Source organism: Rhipicephalus sanguineus, chromosome 1, assembly GCF_013339695.2.
Source record: "Rhipicephalus sanguineus isolate Rsan-2018 chromosome 1, BIME_Rsan_1.4, whole genome shotgun sequence".
NCBI classification, from domain to species: domain Eukaryota; kingdom Metazoa; phylum Arthropoda; class Arachnida; order Ixodida; family Ixodidae; genus Rhipicephalus; species Rhipicephalus sanguineus.
In genome coordinates, this window is record NC_051176.1 from 150771259 (window position 1) to 150796279 (window position 25021).

Genomic DNA, 25021 nt, shown 5'->3' on the forward strand with positions numbered 1-25021 from the left:
TGCTATGCCGTGAAACTACCTACCCGGGAAAAATTCGCACTGCCGCGAAGCCACACTTTAAGGTTAAATGTAACATCTGGCCTTCACCTCGATTAGTTATTTTTGAAGTTCATCGCCAGCGCGAGATCCGGTGCTATCACAAGCCGTGACATATAAAAATATGAATTCCCTAGCACCTTTTAACAGCGGAGCTGTTTCAGCCGGAGGTTCCGCCGTGAGGCGTTCCCAAAAACTGCGCCTAGCGATGACGTCACTGCGCGTTTCCTAGCAACACCTCGCATAGCTGTGCCTCGTTTCGCCTAGCTGACGTCACCATGCGTCGCCTAGCAACGCGTAGGAGGAAGGAAATTGGGAGGAGAAGAAATTCATTCTGTTTTAAAACAGAATGAATTTCTTGGTGAGGCGGGATTCGAACTTTCTTGGTGAGGCGGGATTCGAACTTTCTGAACAATCTGAGGTTCCAGAGCAATGGTTCTCAAATGGGGGTCCGCGAAACCTACACCGGAAAAAAAAAGAATGCGCTTTTCAGAGGCACACAATGCCCCGGAACAGCAGCCCTTCCGATTTTTGGTATGCTTTACTGTATAACATTTTCGCATTGTGGCGGAGCTGGCTTATGTTTCCCCTTCTTCATATGAGATGGCTGTAAAGCTAATGTTGCAGTTTTCTACGACACTTGCTCGCGATCATACTTTTTATAGGCTTGCATGCTTGAAGAACAAACGTAGCTAAAAACAGGTCGAATGTGGCTGCAGACCGCACAACTTATTGACAAACTAGCCGCTGAGATCGAATTCACGTAATTTGCCCCTCTTTGTCAGTGAGAAATAAAAGGCACTTATTTCACGCTGCATGTCGTGTTAATTTATGACGCCCCCCCCCCCCCCCCCTTTTCTCTCACTTCCAAAGGTTCCTCATCACTTCCACCGGTCCACAAGGAGTCCCCGAAACATCGATGACTGAGAACCACTGCTCCAGAGGATGCAGTAATTTGAGTTTTAGAATGAGGACTTCCTTGGGTACGCACGCCATTAAAAAAAAAAAAACAATATCGTGCGTTATTGGCGACTACCAATGGTGATTGCGTTCGCAAAGCTATGGGTACCCCATTCTATAAACTGCTGATTTCTTGCGTTCATATTCGACCGCAAATGCCGACGGTCCATGCATGACTTGACCCTGTACTTGACCCGTATCACCCGTAGGTTAGCAGCAAACATGACATCCGGAGCAGTTCGTGCTGTTTTTACAACGCGTAATTTTAATGAAAAACAAGAAAAATGGATTAATAAGAGCGCAGCTTGTCCGTCCAGAGCTGCTTGGGGCATTCGAGGTTTGGGCGCTAAAATAGGCGCAGTTGAGCGACAACCGCGGTGGCATTTGGCAACGCTGTGTCCGTCAACGATTTTTCTCTTTGCCGTTGCGCGAACAGAGCGAAGTCTGCCGGTGTGCGCCGGTGCAGAGTGTGCTGTGTTGCCGTAGGGGCGAGCAACTGAGAAGCGAGCGTCCTAATTGCTATGTTCTGTCTTCTGCTGCCTTTTCCCCGCTGATAAACGCTAGACGTTCGCCATGGTCGGTTTCGTCGCTTGTGGGCCCAACGAAGCTCTGGTCGTGTCTGGTAAGATTTCTGTTTGGCCGTTTTCCTGCTTAGACGCCCCGCCCCTTCGCGAGCTATTTCCCGCAAAACATCAACAATAGGCCTAGGGTTTGAGCCCGGTTGTCATTGCAGGGTTTTTCAATCGTCGCAAAGACAACCTCAGTGAAGCGTCGTTCTTCTCATAGTTGTGTTTAGTGTGCCGAAAAATTGTTTACGCGCGAAGAGGGTAAGAACTGACTGAAACTCGTGTGCAGAAGAAAAGTGCTTGTATTGCTACGTTCTTTTTTTTTTTTTTTTTTTGTCGCGACGGCTGGCCCTCTTTTCTCTCAGTGCGCGCGTGTTTCCCCGGAATTGCGGCGCGTGGCCGATACCCTGCGGAAATTTTCGCCCTTATGATACCTGTGTGCTTGCATGCACTTTCTCTTCGCGTGGCTTGTAGTTTGAACTAGTACCGTCTCAGATGCTCTCAAAAAGCTGCAGTTTCATGATCTTGCTTTATTTCAAAGCGCACTTTAAATTGCTCGCTCTGCGAAGTACCGCAGACTGCAGCTGTTCCTGGCAAGTGGTTGATTTGCGTTTGACACCAACACGTCCTTAACACGCTATCACGTAAGATGATGTAAACAACGTCCCTGTAGCTGAAGCGCATGTTTTCATGGGTTGGTATAGTTCGGCATTTTGAGTGCGTAAAACATGGGAAAAATAAAGCACGCGGAATTAACTCTATTGCAAGTGAGGAAGCAAGTGTTCCAGGATGTTTAGCAACAGGAGAAATACAAAGTTGTGCTTTCGCAGTATAAATGTGTTCTTCAGGAGGCCAGAGTGGGCATCTTTTCCCACAAGCTTAATTAAAGTCTTTTGCTCTCCGACTGCCTGACTTCACCCCAGTATTTCTTGCAGAATTTCTGGCAATCACATTTGCTGTTAGAAAACTACATTCTCAGAGCTAAAAAATTATCATTATTTCATATGCCTTGTCTGTTAGCACACATTTAACGCCCGCAAAGCAATCACATCTACTCAGGATATTTTTCTTACTCTTTTACCATGTAGCCTATCAGAAGTTTTGTGTGGATCCCCGGGCACATGGGAGTTTTTCTAAATGAAGCAGCTTACTTGCTGTCTACTAGGTCTTTAGAAGGTTCGGTGTTACATGTAGCACCACACCTTTCTTTTATAACAGGAGAGAGATTCAAACGCCTGTTATTTTTAAAAAACAATGAAACAGCTCTCATACAGTCTGAGGAGTACTGGCACTTACAGTTCTCATGTAACACTACCAAAAAACACTATCACTACTCATTTCCCTGTATAATCGACAGTGTGGCCAATCCCCCTCGTGGGTACGAGCCAGTTTCCCTTAGGCGACAAAACAAAACACTTACCACAAGTACAGCCACAGAGAACAGGTTTGTGAAATACAATTTGCAAGTGGCCAGTATTAAAAGTGAAGTAATTGGTTTCTTTCTGTCAGCTAGGTTAAGTAAAAAAATCATTACTGTTGATAGCTGTGTGTTGTTCTTAATAAATGTGTAATATAACAGATATGGGTGCGTATGTTTTCGGTCAGTCTCTTTATATTACAGTGTCTGTTGCCACAGTTAAATGAACTTTGAATGAATTGCATATGCTTCATGACAGTGCTACATTCAACCCATGTCCTTTCACTGCTTGCTGCTACAGCAACTTTCCTGATAAAAATATGAACAGCTGCTGCTGCATACCAACCTAGCTGAAAATTTCAGAAATTTTTTGTCAAGGGGGCAAAGTTGCATAAATAATCAAATGAGAAAATAATTCTGTTCTGTTTCATCAATGTAGTCGCAAAAAGTATGCACAAAAACAGTAAGTTTTCATTTAACGGCCTGATAGCCAAAATAAACACCATTTTTGGCTAAACAGAAAAGAACTCAGACTTTGTAGAAGAAAATTAAAAAGGCTGAGCCTGAGACATGTTTAAAGCTGCTTTTTTGTCACATGCCATCTGGGTTGAAAGCCCACATGTTTGCAACGAGAAAGCATTTCCTTGTTGCTAGTCCCTTATCGTTTGGGGCCAGATTTCTGATGCAAACTGATTGGCTAGCTCTTAATACCTCAGCTTGCCACTTGGCGGCTAGCATGTAGGCTTCATTCATTGAAATATGTGTGAGGATGCCTGAATTCAGGAGCATGGTGGGATATTTTATTTCTATTCTATGTATATACCGTAAAATGCCGAGCAAGCGGGGCAGGATAATCCGACCAGATTTGGAGGGGGGGGGGGCTTGTTCAGTCCTGGACCGAAATTCAAGATGGCGGCGGGAGAGCCGCTAAAAGTAAAAAATGCCCATCCATGTTTCTAATGAAATGCTTTATTTATTTACTGTTGTCATTCCCCCTCGTCACTGTCAAACCATTGAAGCAGCAACCGGTTTGACCAATATACGACTGGCCACATGACAATGGAATTTCATAAACATTAGATACGCATTCAATGTACTCATTCTTGTGGTTCTTTTTACACAAGCGATGCTCATCTTGAAAAAAAAGTGGCCGCAGGGGAGGAGAGGGAGGGGGGAGTGCTTGCTCGGTCACTGGCGCCCATTTCAGATCTCCCGAAAAAGGGAGGGGGTTGCTTGCTCGGCATTTTACGGTAGTAGGATTCATTCCCTAAAATAACTCATGTTGGCTGAAGTGTATGAAACATCCTGTACGTATCTCTCCCCCTTTTCTAAATGAAGCCACAGAAAGAAGCCACTGGTGTCACTTACCAAATTAGTTAATACTTTGTTCAGTAGCCCTGTGAACCGGCTGCCATAGCGCAGTGGCTGCGAGGGTGCACTTCTGAGCTTAACGTCATGGGCTTGATCTCAGTCACAATGGCTTCATTTCAATGGAAATAGGATGCAAAACCACTTTTGCACCATGCACTAATCAGGCGCATGTTAAAAAGCTCTGTTCGTCAGAATTAGGGTGACCAACCGTCCAGTGACTCACGGGACTGTCCTGCATTGAGGGCTATTGTCCCGCGTCCAGCAAGAGCTGAGAAAATCTTCGAAATGTTCCGCATTGTTTGGCAGTGCCTTGAGTTCACTGCATCTGAGCACCCTGTTTGAGGATGTTAGCTGCAAGCACTCCAAACTTCCGAGAAAGTTGGCTAGCCCTGCTGTACACGATGGCAACAAATTCTTCTGGCTCCAGCTGAGCCCACCATCACTTCACTAAATTACGGAAACTAAGCCACAGCTGTTTTTTGAGCAACTATTACTTGAATGATCTTTTTTTAAAGATAGACATTGTCATCCCATTCCCAGGTTCTTGGCAAAACTTGACAATTTATTGCAGAAACTGTTGTAGGGTACATGTGTTTTAGGTTAGTGCTCATCTTCGTCTGTCATTTTGTCAGTCATCTTGTGCTTACCCCTATAGCTCTTGCGAGTACTCGGGACATACCATCCAACCCAATCTTCCACTTACACATTGTAACCTGTGCAATACAGGAGTCATTTTACTTGCCTTACAAATGACAAGTGATGAAAAATCTGGTTCTGTAGCTCAGTCTTGACAAACGTGATTACAAGGTCTTGTAAAAGGCAGTGAGAGGGGAGTACTGTGACCTCAACCACTCCCTTCTGACCGTGCCTTTTAATTCTTAGTACTCACACTTGTGCTGTGTCACCATCTATATATATATATATATATATATATATATATATATATATATATAACATTTTTGTCTATGCTTGTTTTACCAGATTATGCTCATTCCTAGTTCTTTCCTGTCTAAGCTTAGACTTCTCAGCATGCGGTGAATTGGAGACCTCCTTTGTTGTCCAACTCTTTTCTTGATCGCTGTTTTCCGGCTTGTCCCGTCAAGAACTGAGATATCTTTGAAGTCTTTCTGAAATTGTATGCCAAGATATTCATGTATGTTTCCTTTTCTCTATGACGACATGAACTTTACCTTGGAACGGGCAAATCTATGAACCTCAGTGAAATGTGAGCTTAAGCAACTGCTCTTAACTGTAAAAGACCTTGGTTCTGCAAGCTTGGATAACAAGCCACTTTTCCTGTTGACCTCTGGAGTGATCTTATTTTGTTCTTTGCTTGCATTTTGTTTTCCGGTTGTATGGAATATTTTTACAAGGTCACATCTGCTCTGCTCTTACCCCCAACAGGGTGCTGCCATGCCCACCCGCTGTTGGTTCCTGGAGGCAGGGTCTTCGTTTGGCCCATTATCCAGAGAGTGCAAAAGTGAGTGATGGATGAGACAGAGCAGAGGCTTTGAAGCCTCTTCGTGTTTACTGCCTTTTTTTTTGTCTGCGGAATGTTTCTCTCCACTAGGGTTGTGGGCTCTTTCCTGTGCTACTCATTCTTTTGCAATAGTTTTCTTAATGGTTTGTAACGTACAAGGGCTTGTTGCCTTTTCCATTAAAAGCTTGTAAAATATTGTGTTCATTAGGTATCATTAAAAATGTGCTGTAGTTCAATTTAAGAGAGATAAAATTATACTCGTTTTTCCTCGGGAACACAGATAGCAGGTCCACGCAGAAAAAAAAAATGCATGAAGAAAGGCAAGTACACAGGACAGGCGCAAACTTCCTGTGTACTTGCCTTTCTTCGTCCAGGTTTGTTTTTGTTTTTTTCGTGCAGCCCTGCTATATGTGTTTAAAGGGGCCCTGCGACACTTTTCCAAGTAGCCATGGAATGGCTTCACTAAATGAGCTTATGGCCTTCTGAATCGACCGCCACAAAAATTTTTAGAATCCATCCAGTACGAGCGGAGTTAAAGATTTCTCGCATGCTGTAATTGCTTTCTCTCTTCTCTTGACCCGACGAAAGTGCTGGAAGCTAAAGCAGGGAGGGATGGCACGGGGGAAGAAGGTACGTCACACGCGCCTCATGACCTTGGGCACTTTTTCTTTTTTTCTTTGAACGCACGGTGTACTTTCAGTGCGATTGCAGTGCGGGCAAGGGGCGGCCTCTTGCGGTGGCTGCAGTAACTGCCGAGCGCGCCATGTTCAAATCAGCCAATGGCGTGGAACTTGAGACAATGACGCAGTGATTTTGAGTAAATAGTATCATTTGCCGAGAGAAGAGGAAGCGATTTTTAGCTGACTGAGAATTTATTGTAAATCCCAGGCCGCATGCTGCGCTATAACGTTTGGCTTGCGTGTTCTCGGGAGCCTCGACTACCGATTGGCAGAGTTTTCTGACCATGCTGAAAAAGTGTTGTAGGGCCCCTTTAAGAATGCACCAAATAGCCCAAACAAGATCTTTACTGCCTTTCCTCTCTTGCTATCCATTGGCAACAAACAGACTGCAGATGAATTGTGGTATTTGCAAGTAAGTGCAGTCTCCCGAATCCTTCAGAGTACCGCATGGGCGTCAACTGCCTTGACGATCAGTGTCTTCTAGCAGTGCAAATCGATGAGATCAGCAAGATTAGTGAATGCACAGAAGGCTCACTTCTAGCGCAAGCTTTGTCTGCTAGGCTCTTCTAACCAGCATGACACAGCCCCTGGCACTATTAAATTGGTGCAAGTTTGCAGTCTTATTGGAAATAGCAAGAGTGTGTACCCGTTGCTTGGGCATTTTTTTTCTTTAGTATGTGCTTCTGTAGCGTGCATGCAGAGGCAAACAATGAACAAAAGGTGTAAGGCTGCAATGCAACTGTATTGTAAGGGAAAGCATTGGTAAAAATGACGCATCCGGGTGCATGCGCACTTGCTGTCTCCGTTAAGCAGGAAAGCTTTCCACTAAGTTAATCGTGAAGAGTGGTGTCATTGCTTGTGGGAACAGCCTAGCACACAAAACTTGTGCTGCAAGTGAACTTGGTACGCATGAAGCAACAAGGTCTTGGTGCGCATGCAAGTACTTTCAATGCTGCGCCATACTACTTGTGCATGTCTATATTTGTGACACTGAATTGTTCTTCCTTATCTTTGTAGGATCAGCCTGAACACCATGACATTGACCATCGAAAGCCCCAAGGTGTACACACAACAAGGTGTTCCTATATCAGTCACAGGCATAGCACAGGTGAGTGGCCTCTTTTGTTTTTTTTAAGGGCACAGGGTAAGCCCTCTATGTCCCATGCATTTTTGGCCATCTTTAGGTACCGTTTTCTCAGTGAATAAAAGGGATAATCACATAATGCATATATCATTTTCTTAGAAATTTATCGCTGTTGTAACTTAAGCAGATTTATTTAAATCTGACTAATATTAGAATTTTGGTGAATTTTTTACCACGAGGACCTAAATTTTGAGTTAATTTGCATCTTTGAAAACTTGTAACACGAAAACTGTAATGTGAACAACTTCAGTGTTTGGTTCAGTAGCTGTATGCATTTATGCAGAATACAGGGAAAAAATAATCAACTGGTTATCTTGGAATACATAGGAAATAAAGGTACCTAAGTAATAAAAAACATGGTTTTGAGATAATCAAGCTTAAATTGAGAAAACAGCTGAAAAGTGAACATACTTTGCCACAAACACTGTTAAACTATTTTATTTAGTAGCTGCGAGCTTGATAACCATTGCCGAAGTCAAGTTTTTACTTTGGAGCCTCTCGTCTTGCTTGCCTTGCTTCTTTTGTGAGCAGTCGTGCAGCTCTATCTGCAATGTATCGTCGATTGTGGTCAACTTTTTCCAGCAAATTGACTGTATTTTGGCCAGGCTTCAATCCTTATTATTTCAGAATTTTGTGTCGTGCGATACTGCCATCTTTAAACGAAAAAACATCTAATGTCGCAATCTTTAACACAGGGGTACTGACACCTTTCTTCGAAGGCGAGTTTACTCTGCTATACAAATCTCCTGTATGCAGAGATGGCTCTGAGCAAGTGCGAAGCTCAGCAAATGCTGATGAGATATTTTAATTTGATATTAAAGTCAATTTTTTCATGGCGCACCTACTGACATTGACACTAGCTTCACATCAGGCTACAGTAAAAATTCTGGTGACTTCACGCAGCAGTCCGGCTAGTTGTGATGATGTTAGGTACAAAAACTCCTCGTTGATGGCAGTAGCAAATGTCAAGGAATGTGCTCATTTAAAACAAGTTCATCCTTAGCTCTCTTGTAATTATATACCTCAATTTTTTGGTGGAGCAGGTAAAGATTCAGGGCCAAAATGTGGAGATGCTGCGAGCTGCATGTGAGCAGTTTCTGGGCAAGAAGGATGAAGAGGTGATGCACATTGCACGTGAGACCCTTGAGGGGCACCAGCGTGCCATCATGGGCACCATGAGTGTTGAGGTGAGTATTGGCTTCCTCCCACTCTGAAGGCCTATTGCAAGTTTCATGCGAGTGTGGCTCAAGAGCTGAGAAATTCATGAAAATATTTATTGGTTTATCGTATTCTCAAGAAATTGCACCAGTGTACACCAGTGCAGTTTGTTGAGGATGCCATTAGTGGTGAGACATGGGGTGGTGGGCTTTTCTTTTTCACGGGGTATTTACCAGTGGAATAACCATCAAGGTATGGGGCCAGAGGTGGTTCAGTGCCTGAACACCCCCTAGAAATTAATTCCTGTGAAAAATGTAAACCAGAGGGAAGCACCCTCATAAACAGGTGGTTGAGAAAGCACCTCCTGTAGTTAAGTTCTGGCACTGCCAGGCTGGACTACATGCAGGCTTCTCTTTATGGTCTGTGTAAGTACAGGAGTATCTTCAGTCTGTTGTGCAAATTAAGTGGGGGGGGGGGGGCACTGTAAGCCTGCTCTCTATCCACTCGGTAGGGGCTCACCTGTTGACTTGCGAAAGCCTTGGTGCACTGGTATACGTTGACCACTTCTAATGCTCAAAGGAAATTTAGTGACTATGTGTTGTGCCAACCCAGTTAAACATGCGACTGTCTTTGTATTAAACTTCAGTTTATTAGTGTAGGACGCATATTTGCTCACAGAAATGGTTCACACATGTAAATAAAGTTAAATATTTCTGAGGGAGCAAGAATTATGAAGCACATATTTTAAAGGGGCCCTGCAACACTTTTCCAAGCAATTATCGAATGGCTTCATTAAAAGAGCTTATTGCTTCACGAATCGGCTGCTGCAAAAATTTTTAGAATCCATCAAGTATGAGCGGAGTTACAGGGATTTGTTGCAAGCTTCAAGCGCTTTCTCTCTCCTCTGGTACCAGCAAGTGCACTGAAAGCTACGCAGGGAGGCAAAGACAAGGGGGGCAAGAAGTGCGTCCATTTGTCACTGCGCGTCGTGACCTTGAGCACTTTTTCTTTTTTCCTTTGAACGTGCGGCTTACTTTCAATGTGATTGCAAGCACACGCGCGGGCACATGGCGGCATTTTGCTGTGGCCACGGTAACTATGCAGCTCACGATGCTCGAATCAGCCAATGGCTGTCGACTTTGGGTTTATGGTGTGGTCATTTGGGTTTATCACATTATATGTCAAAAGAAGAGGGAACGATTTCTAGCCGACTTTGAGAATTGTTAATTCCAGGCCTCGTGCTGCGCTATAATGTTTGGCTCACGTGTTCTCAGGAACCTCGACTACTGATCGGCAGCGTTTTCTGACCATGCTGAAAAAGTGTTGCAGGGCCCTTTAAATGCAAAAGCCAGCCTTTACTGCCGCTGTAGTTAAAATTTTACGATTATACTTCTGCCTTTATGATGTTATTTCGACGTCTAGTTTAGTTGCTCGATAAGTTAGGATCTTTACTGCTATACATAAATTATGATGCTGTGAACATAGCACATAGAGAACTGCAAAAAGTGGACTGCTACTTGCATTTATACCTTCACGCAGTTAGAAAATACAGGAGTATATCATCAGCGGGAATAAGTAACCACACTGTCAGTTGGCATCAGCACAGTATCACTCGTGCCATGTCTCACTTTATTGTGCAACTACGCTGACCTCTGTGCCACATGTGCCATCAAAAGTCATGTTGCAGATGACACGATATTAGGCTTGTGAGAATAGTGAATTTTAGGTCTGAAGCGAATTCGAAGCGAATAGCGATTTGGTCGAAGTGAATTCGAATAGTTTGTCACATATTATAAAGGAAAATGAGCATATTTGTCATGACCCAACTAACCAGAACAATATTTTTAAAGTTGAAACAAGGCATATGCATATGTCATTCATTTTGGTTCAAAGGGAAGTGGAAGCAACTTTGAGTAATAGCAGGACTTGATTTTTGGTAGCATGCAAGTGATAACCTGTAAAATGTGTTATGTTCTAAAATTGACTATACTTAGAGCATATAAGCCGGTATAACAAGCTTTTAAACTTAAAAAATGATGAATCAATGTGAGGGTAATACAGTAACACATCATTAATTCGAACTCTGTTATTTTGGAATCCCACATAATTAGAAGGATTTCTTTGGCCCCATATTTTGCAATGTAAATTTGAGTGGATAATTTGAAGCGGCGGTCAGTACCAGCCCGGTTAATTTGAAAACTTTGGGAGCCATATGCCAATTCCCCGATCCCGATTTAGCTGCAAATCCGCAGAAGCGATGGCCCTTAGGAGCCACAAGGCAATGCAATGTAGCGATACTAATAAGTGACAAGTGAAGCACCCCAGCCTCGCTGCTGCCTGCGCAAGAAAAAAACTAAACAAAAGGCGTTCTCGTGGTCACCTAAAATGTGCGCCTGCAGAAAAGACGTGCTTCACTGCAACACAGCGGTGACACGCAGGCAGCATGACGCATGCGTCTCTCAACGTCAGCGCGTCATGATTTATCCATTCTTTCTGGGAAAATAGAGAAATTAATAAAGGGCGGTCTGACGGAATTCGCGATGTATGCGAACTTCCGAATGGTGGTTGTTCCGGCAATTTGCCCACTTGCACTGCTGGCGGAGTACTTGCCTGCAACGCCTACTTCGAAAACTCAGTTCAAAAACTTCAATGATGATCTTTTCCACCCAGAACACATCGCGAATTCAGTCACACTGGTCATTATTAAATTCTTTATTTTACCAGAAAGAATGGGCGAATGGTCGCATCATGACGCGCTGACGCTGCGAGCAGCAGGTGACATGCTGCTCGCATGTCACCACAGTGTTGCAGCGAAGCACGTCTCTTCCGCAGGCGCGCGTTTCAGATGACCACGAGACCGTTTTTTTTTTCCTCTCCTCTTTCTTTTTTTTTTCTTGCCTTGGCAGCAGCGAGGCCCGCAGTTTCCCCGGTTTAGCGGCAAAATTGGGACCAGGTATTACTGGAAGACAACCCTTGTAGCCACAAACTAGCAGGAACAGCAAACGACCACCTCTGATTACTGTAATTCAAAGTTCCTTGCATCCCGCTTTTTGTATGTTTGGTTAATTCGAAAACCCGCTTAATTAGATATTTCACAGCCCCAGTGACTGAATTAACGAGGTTTTACGGTATGTTCATTTAAACGTGAAGTGAGGCTTCGCGGCAGTGCGGATTTCTCCTGAAAAGGTGTATTCACGGTATAGCACACCTCCACTGCAGTGAAACCACCTTTACAGGGGGTTACATGCGGTTTATATATGTCTATTCGTTCATTTCGAATACTTTGAAATTTCCTAGAATTTAAATTCGTTTCGAAGCGAATTCGAATACTGTAATATTCGTTCGAATATTCGAAGTGCTCGAATATTCGCACAAGCCCACACGATATAGTCTAGTTGTCCCAAAAGCTAAATAATGTTGCAGAAATTTCAATTCTTGAATTTGCTGCATGGAACTAACTGCATATAACTGTGTACAAGGTGTGAAACTGTTATGGTTTGTGGCAGAAATGCGCGGTCATGATGGAAAGGTGAGCCCGTGTCGATGAAAGCAGTTTCATGGACACAATCGATGCGTATGTCAAGATTCTGTTTAGTATGGATGGTCAAGAGGATTTTCGGTGAGTTCAAGTAATGCAGCACCACCTCTCAGAGCTGCAGTGCATAGTTTTTCGCTGGGGAGCTTCGTGGAAAGGCCAGGGAAGCTGGTCGGTGGTGCTGCGGAGATAGACTGGCAACACTGAGGTGAAGGGGAGTGAGAGTATCTGGACACCCACTGGTTCCTGATGGCCAATCTGGTCTGGTCTGGGCACATATGAGCGATAAACAGAAGGGCCATTAAAGACACTTAAGAAAGATGTGTGCTGTAGAACTCCAGCGACTTGGCAGTGGCGAGAAACGTGCCCAGTGTGATGACAGCAGAAGCATTTAGGCTTGTCATTGGGTGTTCTCCATGTGGAAATATTGTAGAATACTGATGGAAAACCAGATGTGGGGGGGGTCGTGATGAAGTTGCAATCATTGACTGGACATTACGAGTGGGGACATGACGAAATAGTGCATGTACAGATGCTCGTGACTTCCTGTCGTACGACTTACTTGAATTACACTCAAACCTCATTATAACAAAGTCGCATCCGACACGAAGATAAGCTCGTTATATCTGAAATTGCGTTATAAATGTATATTCGTAACACTGTATATATGACAAGACTATTCTTCATTTACTTTGTTATAATCGATAATTCGTTATATCCGTGTTCGTTATGTCAAGGTTTGAGTGTAGTTGTACGAGAGCTGAAGGTGAGTGAGGGTTGAATGGACATTTTGGTTCCAGGGTAGTAGGAGCGGCCACTTCGAGTTCAGACCAGACAATTCACTTTAAATTATTGCACGCATCCGTTGCGTCAAGACAAGACGATATCGCTGCGGTAGTTGGAAGGGGCTGGAACTGATGTGTGGTGCCTCGGCTTTTGGCCTGTTCCAGGGGATGGCATTCTTTAAAGGACCCCTGACACCAAAATTGAAACCTCGAGATCTTTGTGTTGTTTGACTTTCCTGTATACGGGAGTACATCTGACCGATTACTAGTGACGAACATTGCCTTTAAGATATGTTAATTTGGTTTTAAAGTAAGCGTTAGTGCTCACTTGAGTGGGCTACACCTTGCGACATCCTGGTATGACGTAGATAGAGGCCCCGCATGACACGTCACAGAGGGTTTGCGGGGTGCGCGTGCACAATACGACGACTGGCACCCGGCGAGGCCTATTGTTCCGCACCCCTCTCGCTCTGTTGTCGGGCTGATCTCGAGGTAGTTTTCGTGAGGGGACACGCGCTTAACAGGTTTAACCCATACCGAGGCATCCACATACTTTCAATCTCTACCACGCGCGGGGCCCCGATTTGAAAACCGCGCTTTCAACGTCACCACAGCTTGAGTGCACGTGGTCTTTGACGCTCCCCCGCATGGGGCGCCAGTTTCTTGTGGTTTTTAGGCGGGCGTTTTGAAGTGATGCTAAAATGGTCACAATTAACTACGCTAGAATTAGTTGTACGATACTCTAGAGCATTTACGATTTAATTTAGAGATTACCAGACACAAAGCTACAAATTACAGCAAAAAAGTCACCAACAAAAATTTTGCTGTCAGGGGTCCTTTAACGATTACATCACCAGATGAAACATTGAAAAATATGAGCAAGTTATGCTCATCGTTGGCAATACCATTGAGGATGTGCATAACTTTATCGGTCTCGGCCATATTTTTGCCTACTTTGCGGCAGAGTGCTAAGATGTCTTGAATATTACTGATGTATGGTTCAGTGGAGGTCTGTGTGCGAGATGACAATTTTTTGTTGGCAGCGAGTTGGTGATCAAAAGTATTTCCAAAAAGGTTGCGGATCTTTTGCTTGAAGCTGCCCCAGCTTGTAATCTCATGTTCGTGGATGTCAAACCATATTCAAGGCATTCTGCCAAGGTAAAAGATGACGTTGGCAAGCATCAGACTGGGGTCCCACTTGTAACTGGCGCTGACACATTTCCACAAGTTCATCTGGTTGCCGAAGTCTGTACCGTCGAGGCCCGAGAACACTCTAGGATCTTGATGATGATGAACAGGAAGCATGATGAATGTTGTTCTAGCCTATGTGGTGGCAGGCAAGGCGGCAGGCTGCCGGTTGGTGTGCACGAAGTCTATTTGTGAGCGTCTGGCAGAGTTGCGTGGGAAGTACGGGGATCTGAGCTCTCCACCAAATATATTACGGTAACAACAGGCATGGGAAGGACTATATACAGATGTATTTACAACTGTGCATGCATGTAGGATAGGGCAAGGCGAACAGCTCATGCCAGTCTTTTCAGTCATTCTCATAGTCTTCATAATCGTGTCTTCGGCTAGTAGCAGTTCTATAACAGCTACTTTCATGTAGCAGTATTAACATGTTGGCAAGGGAATTCAGTTTTGTGCAAGGTTTTACAACGATCAGTGGGTCATATCACAAATAGGTGCTGGGAGGCCAGTATATTTCTGGAAGTAAGAGTATAGACTGGTAAAAGCCTTTATGGGGGCTGTTTTTTCATCCCTTCTTGTCTTGTGTGATATGCAAAAAAGACTTCGAGTGAGGCAAAATGGGAGAATTAATAAGGTGAAGTTGTTGGCTAGTTGGTTGAACATCTTGTATCAGGAAACAGCGTGGTAAAAACGGAGACGAAACATAGGAGCGAACAACACACAACATGAAGCACATGAAGCGCACCACACAGCGCTTCATGTGGTGTGTTGTTCGTTCCTATGCTTAGTCTTCGTTTTTACCGCGCTGTTTCCTGATGATAGCATGGGAAATGGATCAGTGCATTTTAAGCCCCCTTAATGAATGTGGTGTTTGATACATTTGTTTTTCAGAAGCACATTGGTTACCTAAAAACAGTACTCTAGTGTAAGGGGAGAAGCTGCTTTTTGGGACCGAAAATTGCCAAAACAAATGAATTTTTCAGAAACATTTTTTGGATTCTACCATTACTGATGTATAACCTCACTAATTTTCATGCATCCTAGATCATTATTTTATCCACAACAGCCTTTTATATAGTGTCAGCAACCGATTGTGTTTTGTTCATTGCTATTTTCTGTTTTGTTTTTTTTTTGTAACCTTATAATCTTCGGAGAAGCTATTTTCAGCTTTGGCACCCCTAGTTTTGATCATTCTTGTCTTGCTGAAAAGTGGAGTGGTTAGTGGGTGCTATAGGGTGCCAAATATTCCTTTGGGAAGTTATAAATTTTTAAAAGGGTGAAATAAGAAAAGTGCCTTTTTCGGTCATTTTCAGCCAGTTTAATAAATATGTGGACGAATGATGTTTTCATTAATTTATATTAAAATTAATGCCATAGTCTACATAGAAACTGACTTCATGTTTGATATCAGCACACGAAAATACATAATCGTTGGAAGTTTTCATCACCCTAGCTTGAATCATATGACACTTTGTCCTACAAACCGCTTCCCCCTTAAGTGCCTAAGTGCCACATTGCATTTTATACATCGAAGTGGTTTGCGATATCTCATTATCAGGTACTCTCGATGTTGCATGCAGTATTTATCCTATATAAACAGTTATTATCGTGGAATAAAGGTTCTGTACCATGGCTGTTCAGTCAATAGCTTATTGTTGAATCAGAAAGAACAAAAAATTTCATGTTACTGCTTCTCCTGAGGCATAAGTATGCACTATAAAAAAGTTCCTTTCAAAATTTGCTTACCTAGTTGGGTAAGGAGCAGCAGTAAGCAGCTATTTGTCCAGGTATAGCTGCCAGAGTACATTGTTTATGCATGGAGCTAAGAATGCCAGAAAGGGTTTTCCAAAGATGTGAGAGGACTCCTGTGTCTATTTAGAGAGAAAACTGTCTTGTCACAGTTGGACTGCACTGCCATGTGTTCATGCCGAGTAATCCACCACTGCTGCACTGTGAAACTAATCGGAACAAATTATCTGGACTTTTCACAGTCTGGCCACATTGTGGAAATGCATTGGAGGTATTGGTAGCCTCCTTCGCAGTTATACTGCATGCAATAATAAAAATTAATCCTAAGCTAAACCAGCGCAGTAAATTCTGGCAGATTGAATGGAGGTCTGGAAATACATAGATTGTGTAAGTTGTCATCTCTAGACATTTATCATTTGAGAGCAAATTGAAATGGCCTGCAGCATTGTGCCAGTGAGCTTGTACAAGCTTGTCGTTCTTAACTTCAGGAGATCTACAAAGACCGCAAGAAGTTCTCCAAGCAGGTGTTTGAGGTGGCCTCATCCGACCTCGTCAACATGGGCATCACGGTGGTATCCTACACCATCAAGGACATCAGCGATGACGAGGTACACTACATTTCTTTAAATTAAATTTAAAAATGTTGGGTAAGTGTTAAAAGCTGAAAAAAATCGCTTTGCTTCAACAGTGATAGGGAACAATGTCGATAAACGTCATACTATGCAAGAAAATCCTTTGTAACATTTATATTCAGGACTCCTAGAGCAATTAAGAATGTTTGCAATAAATAAGGTGTCAGGATCGCAGTACTGTCCTATACATGCAATGGATTCACCATCATTTAACAAAATGAACTGACAGTGCAGCCACTTGTTTGAGTTTTTAATCACTATGGCTTCATGCCAAATATTTTGTCTTAAGCATGGCAATGAAATGAAATCGGTGCTTTGTTTGCCAATGAGTCACATGTCCATGGAAGCCTTGTATTGATGGCATCGTGACTTACGTGTATGCAATGTGTACAATGTGTTCTCAAGATGAGGCATGCGCTACCTTTCTCCTGCTTAAATACAGGTTCTTACTATAATGAACAATCAAGGAGATCTTAAATCAAACTGCTTGTAAAGTCCCATCGACAGCAAGCGCCATCGTTCACTGCCGCCTCCTTCTGCGAAGCTGCTTAAAGTGTGTGTTGCTTACAGAAGCAAACCAAAAGGATACGTGCCACAACCGTGCATGGTAAGGAGCAGCATGGGCATTAAGAAACCTTACTGCACACACCCCCAAGACATGAACATGCATGTTGTACAGCAAGTGCCCCAGCTCTGACGGCGTAAGCTTAGTAGTCGACGTGCCACAAACAATTAGCTATAGGTACCATCAGCTCCACGCAGCAATAGTTGCCACATTTAAACGAAGTGGTGCTGGATTTGCTCAGTAGCTGATTGCTTTATGAGCGAGCACACATACATCAGGAACCCTGTACACCATGTTCTCTGTCATAGTTCTTGAAATGATTCTTGGTGTCGTTACTACATGCTATCGCAGGGTAGTGCAAGCGAGCAGAATTGTTCTCCGTGCTCTAACAAGAAAAGGCTTTGTACTTCGTGGCCATTGCATAGTTACAGCCAGTGAACTGGCATGTACAGGCTGTTTCACACTTAGGGGAAAACTCTGAGCACATTGCAGTGTGCTCAGTGTTTCCCCTGAGTGTGAAACAGCCTGTACATGTTAATGAGGTTTTACTGAATCACATAGCATTCGGGGATGGGTTCACTGTGTCTGGAGAAGTTTATTGCCAGAGTTTATCACTGTGTCAGCTTATTGGCACCTGTCATCACCTGCAGCCACTTTCGATCAGCTGATTTTAAATGCGAAGCATTTCTTAGAGAACCCAAGGCACTTTGAGCATTTCTATCTATGTATCTATCTGTCTATCTAGCCGCCTATGTCTGGGTGCCCTTGTGATCGCCTCCTTAACTTGTAGACCAAAATTGGCATGGGAGGGTAAGACCGTTTGACGAGTATGAATGTCTGGTTATGACATTACTGAGTACTTGTTTACGAGATTTTCGCCTAATTTGTGCACCCCTTCTTGAAGCCCTAAGACAAGGAAAAAGTGTGCAAGTTGGTAATTATGCAAATAAATGCAGTGTTTAGGCATAAAGTTTATACACAATAATGTATGGTCTCAGTATTCTCAGTGTTTCATAAAGTCTAATGCTAAAACATTCCTGCTCAGCCTGCTCTAATGAGCCAACATATTGACAGGCTGACATTTGTTTTAGTATAAGTTCAACATGGTAATATGGAAAACTCTCATGCATTTCCTAAGTTATAATGTTCATTTTTAATAACTCTGCAGTTGTCGCTTTTTTTTCCTTTCAGGGCTATTTGAGGGCATTGGGTATGGCCAGAACGGCGGAGGTCAAGCGAGACGCCCGCATTGGAGAAGCCGAAGCGCAGAGGGACTCTCAGATCAAGGTAATCTCCTATGTCTTATGAATAGAGTGCCCCTACTGTGATTGCTTCTGCAAGAGGCTTGTGAAATGCAGGATTAGTAAATTTCGAAGGGCAACATAAAAATTTATGCAGTGACTTGCACTTGTGTTACAAATTGCATTGCACACACCTACAAGCCACACCAACATGAACCTAAGTGCTACTTTTTGTGCTTTCTTCTATGAAAATAAGGGCAACTCATGCAACCTCAATATAGTGAACCTAAATTTAATGAAATCCTAAATGTAATGAAGCTTCATTTCCCAATCTTGGTTGCATTAAGAACAGTGTTTTTTTTTGCTATTTAACAAAGCAATTTCATCACATAGTCTCAATTTAACAAAGTTTTTGGCTACTTCATGCACGTACTTGGAGCCTCTGTGTCTGCAAATTTAGCAAAAATCTAAATGAAGACCTTTGAGCAGCAAAAACACCGTGAGGTGCTTTTGCTGCTCTAACAGCATTGAAAGAACAGGCATGGATTGCCCTGTCTTGAGTGCTTGAGTGCTCTCCTCTGAAGCAGAGGGAGATGGAGAGCATGCGAGTACCTTAGCACATTGTATTGCACAATCTCCAACAACATGTACGTCTTCTGCAGTGAAGACTGCATTTGGCACTGCCTAGAAGTGGCTTTAGTTGAAGACTTCAAAAATTATTTTTTTGCATCCAACAAAATTTGTTTGAATGAAATTTCAACATCATAAACTAAGAGGCTGGTTGGTGTGATGAACCATCTCTCATTTATTTTTATCTCGTGGACCTCGATGCTAAATTGGGGACTCAATCCCTCGAAAGAGTCATTTTCTGTCAACATTGGACATTTTACTTGAGCAACTTTAATTTCAAGTAATTGGTGTATTTTTAGCAGACACTGTAGAAATGGGTCAAAGTAGTAAAATATTTTTGTAGCTGAAACCCTGCCGCTGTATGTACAAAAATTCTGAAAGTGCAAGTTTTTTGCTGAGCCTACGAAACATGGAAAATTCGTATACTATGCATTTGCTTGTGACATGAATGAACAGTGCTTAAATAAAATTGATCATTGCACCTAATTTCAGGCTTGAATAATGAGTTACTCTAACCAAATTTTCTTTTTAGCAGCAGGAACATTCAAGGGCGCTTACTTGACCAAATAAACATTTTCAGCAAATACTTTAGTGAAAACCCCTCCCTTCCCCACCTCCTTTCTCAAGAGAATGAGTGGAAATCATATCATCATTTGTTTTCCCCTAAAGACCCCTGTCGGGGTATGGCATAAGGGGGTGGGGGTTACATAGGAAGTAAAACAGATAAAAGAGATCGGGTCACAACATCAAAGCACAGCTCTTAGGGAAATGCAATGTTTAAGGTGCAAGACAAGAAGTCATAATTTGATTAAGGGAAAAAACAGTGTAAGGTCATCATGATTATTGCAGTTTGAGGTGATCAGTAAGCAACTGTTTGAACACAACGGATTTGCACTTGGTGACAACTTTGTCTGGCAAGATGTTCCACTCCGCCATGGCGATAGGCAAAAATGATTGATTGAAGGAAGACGTTGAACCGTGCAACCGCTGGATGCTACAAGAGTTAAAAAGGCGACGAGATGTATGGGTTGGGGGGTTAAGAAGTTTACCATGCAGTTGCTGGAAGTTAGAGTATAGACGATGGAAAAGGCAGAGCCTTGTAAGCTTCTGACAGAGCACCAATGATGCAAATTGTAGGGATGACTTCGTGGCACTTACTTTCATCACTACTGTACCTGGAAGAGATGAATCTGGCTGCATGGTTCCGTATTGATTCTAAAGTATTAATAAGGTATGCTTGATGTGGGCTCCAAATAACTGAGGCTTAGTCAAGCTTACTCCTAATAAAAGTTTTGAAGCCAGTTTTTGTGTGAATAAGGGGCACAGGAAAGCAAAGTGTGATTTAGTAGTATCGGCAGCTAATTTTGTGATGTGATCAGACCATGTCAACTTGCTGTTGATTGTTATGCCATGATAACGATACGATTCAACAGAGGATAAAGCTGTAAAGTTTAGGAAGCACGTGTAAACATTGTTTGAGCGCTTACGAGATATCTGCATCACTCTGCATTTGGATATGTTAAGCTTTATTAGTGAATTTGAACACCAGGATTCGATTTGATGCAAGTCGTTTTGAAGCATATCGTGGTCAGATTGGCGTGTGATGCGATGATAAAGAACGCAGTCATCTGCAAAAAGTAATAAAAGATGAAATGCTGTTAGGAATGTCGTTTATGAGGATGAGGAAGAGGAGAGGACCAAGGACAGATCCCTGCAGTAGTACTCCAGAAATCACGCTAGTAGTGGCTGAACGATTACCGACAACTGGGTATTGGAGCCTATTTGTTTTAAAACAATGGATCCATGACAACGTGAGAAGGTCCAGCTGGAGGCATGAAAGCTTGGTCAAGTTGTTGATGGGCAACACAGTCAAAAGCTTTGGAAAAATTTAGTTAGATGACATCAGTTTAAAATGAGTAAGTTTAGGTGAAGAATTCAAAAAGCTGTGTATCACATAAGCCAGGCTGGAAACCACATTGACTGTGGACAAAGAGTGATTACCAAGATAGCATGTTATTTGAGAGTATGTTTTATATTCTAGGAGTTTGCAGGCAGTGCTTTTAGCGAAATGGGACAATAGTTGGATGGATCAGAGTGGCTGCCAGACTTGTATACTGGAACTACTTTATTAATTTTCCAGTCATTTGGAAGCGAGCTGTCAGTAATGAACTGCGTAAAAATTATTTGTAATATAGAACTGGAAAATACTTTTGTACCTTTTAGTATCTTGGCAGTAATGCCTTCATGCACTGAGCTTCATAATCCCTTGAGAAGTAATGGTAATAAGAGGCATTTGGGAAAAAGAGTGGTTTGGCAGATCAGAGTAGTTTAGTGTTGGTTCTAGAGTGAAAACAGATGAAAAGTAAGTTGATTATATCTCAATGTTCATCAACTGGCACATTGGAACCATCAGGGTAACTCAAAGAAATGTTGTTGGAGCTATTATATGGTTTGAGAATTCTCCCAAATTTTTTAGGGTTGAAGCACATAACCTGTAAGTCGTAGTGGAAGAACTTCTTTTTGGACTGTATCAAAGCAGAAGTATATTCACGCAGACATGCAAAGTACTTACTTGTTCCACTTCGCTTCGTGGCTCTGGGTTGTTTCACTTGGAATTTACCCAGCTGCAGTTTAGACTGCATGAAAGTGAAAACTGAATTTTAAGGTGCACTGCAGAGTGTTTTTCATTGAGACCTTAGTCTGTAATACTTTTGTTTTATATTGCTTGTTGCACAATTTGCCCTGAAACCAGTTGTAGCCAAGACAAGACTTGATCATTGTTAGACATTTTATAGAAGATTACATTATGCACACCATAACCTTGCACTGTGGCTATGAGAAAGTTGATGGTTGTTCATGCGAGAGTTGTTTATAAGCTATATAGGCAAAATGTTGTATATTTAGAAGTAGACTGCGCTGCCTGTATAACATGTTAATTCAGACTGTAACCCTAGTACCTTTATCTTTTAGGAGGCCCTGGCTGAGGAAGAGCGCATGGCATCACGCTATCTTAATGACACTGAGATAGCCAAGGCTCAACGTGACTTTGAACTAAAAAAAGCAGCTTATGACATGGAGGTTAACACCAAGGTTGGTAATGATTGTGGTCTAACTTACCTCTGGTTCAGTGACTTTTCATTGTACAGTAGACTCTCGTTAAACGGAACCTGAAGGGACCAAGAAAATGTGTTCCATCTGTTTAACAGGAGTTCCTTTTACTGAGAGATGAACAGCAGTGCAGAATCCAAGTATGAAACCAATTATATTAGATGCAGTTGTTCCGTGTAAGCAGCAGTTCCGTTTAACAGATTTCCGTTTACTGAGAGTCTACTGTACTTAATAGAAGGAGAGCACAGATGCCATCGTATGCTGTAGGTGTTGCATCTTTATATTCTGTAATCATGGATATTACCTGTAAAGGAGCAGCTGATCATTTGACGGACACATATTGGTTTGGTGCCCACATCTTGAGTGCAGAATTAGCTGAGAAATCCAAGTGCATTAGCCTCGGACAACAAGACCGTGGTCACTTGGGCTTGTCAAATGGCATTTAATGTGTTGCGGTGAAGCTTACTAGAGCAAAACCATCATTGTGGAGTGCAAATAAAATATCTAATGCGCTAGCCACCCATATTTTAATAGTCGCCTTGCTCATTTTTAATGCAACAGCATTAAAGAGCTCGTTACACAGAAATTCCGGTGTCGGCTTCTTTTTCGACGGCGCTGGTTGTGAGCGAAAAATTGGCGTTGTCCGTGACCGAAAAATCGACAAGCATGCAAATAAAATAAACAATAAAAATCTTTGGTTCGAGTCAGAATCGAACCCAGGCCTCCTGCGTGGCAAGCAAGTGTTCTACCACAGAGCCACGTCATTTCTTGAAACTGCTTTGGAAAAAAACACTATATGAATGTCATATGCTGAGAAGTCTCCTTAGCGCATGTAATATTGCATGACAGAAGCATAGAATCGCACCTGGCATCAAAACATGTGAATTGCACAATGAGCGGGTGTTTTAAAGGCTCACCCATTACAAAGCACTCAGACATATTTAATCATCAGCAACAGCAAGAGCATCAACAAAGTGAGCAGCTTCATAGGTGCACGTGTTGCTTTACGGATGCATAGTGGGCTCTTCACTGATTCGCAATAGGAATAATTAAGGCGTAGTGGGCACTTAACAACTGTACTTGCAGTAGGCATTCTAGGATAGTTTGAAACTGCCACTGTTACACGCACAGACGTTAGTTTCCTTGCGACACGGTTGAGGCATGCACCGAGAACCGAAGCCAGCCTACTAATTGTGAAGGCAATGCACACGGGGCCTGATTACGCGATCACGTTGTACTCTTGAAGGCATCCTCCAAGCGTTCTCCAGGTTTTTCTTCCATTACTCACTCTGCCCTTCGGTTTCAATATCTTGTTTGACAGTTTCTGCCAAAACTGTACTGTTTCATTGACATGGATATCTCCAATGATCCTTGTGATTGCAGGCAGTTAGGATAAGTGCGTTCGTTTGATAAAGGAAATGTAGAGGTGAATGGAATTTTATGTACATGTAGCACAGTGATATACTTTTCCATGGGATTTTCAAGGGGTTTTTACTAGAGCTGTGCGAATGGCAAAATTTTAGGTGCGAAGCGAATTCGAATATTGAAGTGTGAGTGCGAATCGAATCGAATATTTTTTGAATATTTCTCGAATATTTCCAGAATATTTTTCGAATACTTCGAAGCGAAATTGCAGTTAGAGAGGATCCCTAAGCATATTCTTATGAGATAGCAACATGAAAGTGTTTCTTTTCGCTAGGTTGATGAAGCACTGGCAGGGTGGTGTTTCATAGTTGCCTTATCAAGAATGACACAATGTAGATGTCAAATACTATTTATGTACATGATTTGGTGCCACCAAAGTTTTGCACAACACTTTACACGTGATAGGCAAAGATGTCGTTTCCTCAGCCTCTCCTCCTCTTTTAACTTCTGTGGAAGCCCAACTGATGTGGCGGACAAGGGTGTGCTCCCTTCAAATCCGGAGTTCCAAATCTGCCTCGTAGACGTCGAGATATAAGAACATCTGAAATTTTGGATGCTAAAAAGCTTCGGCTTCCGATTTTTCGGACTTCCTGCCCAAATTTCAGGTCCAAAATAGCATTAATTGAGCCCCCAACTCTGCCACATCTTTCATCTCCATGTTGGAACCAGCGTTTTCTTGAGTTAATTCATTTGCGACCGTAGCGGAGCTTGAAAGGCAGCTTTGCCGCAATACGGGGGTGTGGTGAGGTGAAACATATTGAAAATTTAAGGACCACTTCCAATTGAACGTTGACTGTCTCTTGGCAAAGTTCGACCGTAACGGAGCTTGAAAGGCAGCTTTGCCGCAATACCGAGGTGTGATGAGGTGAAGCATGTTGAAAATCTAGGGACTACTTCCAATCGGACGACTGTGTCTTGGCAAAGTTCGACCGTAATGGAGCTTGAAAGACAGCTTTGCCGCAATACCGAGGTGTGATGAGGTGAAGCATATTGAAAATCTAGGGACTACTTCCAATCGGACGACTGTGTCTTGGCAAAGTTCGACCGTAATGGAGCTTGAAAGACAGCTTTGCCGCAATACGAGAGTGTAATGAGGTGAAGCACATTAAAAATCTGAAGGGGTCACTTTCAATCGCACATTCACTGCATTTGTTTTTGGGAAGTTCGAATAGTTCGAATAGTAAAATTCCAGTGCGAATCGAATAGCAAACACTATTCGAAAAATATTCGAAATTTCGAATATTCGCACACCCCTAGTTTTTACGTTCGGGATAAAGTAAATAATTCAGTGTATCCAGTTTTAACTGTAGGCATTTTCAGTTAGAGGTGTGTGTTCGGTGCATTGACT

The 25021-nt window shown here is 42.7% G+C and overlaps 1 protein-coding gene across 1 annotated transcript in view; it reads left to right on the forward strand.

The window, feature by feature from the left end:
* The first annotated feature begins 1373 nt into the window (after positions 1–1373).
* The window catches only part of LOC119400229 (flotillin-1), a 48105-nt gene continuing 24457 nt past the window's right edge, over positions 1374–25021 (forward strand). The window contains exons 1-7 of the mRNA XM_037667239.2: positions 1374–1618; positions 5755–5830; positions 7528–7618; positions 8698–8841; positions 16561–16680; positions 18461–18556; positions 22111–22230. Of these exons, the coding sequence (XP_037523167.1) occupies positions 1570–1618; positions 5755–5830; positions 7528–7618; positions 8698–8841; positions 16561–16680; positions 18461–18556; positions 22111–22230 (696 nt within the window). The 5' untranslated portion in view covers positions 1374–1569. The remainder of the gene's footprint in view (positions 1619–5754; positions 5831–7527; positions 7619–8697; positions 8842–16560; positions 16681–18460; positions 18557–22110; positions 22231–25021) is intronic.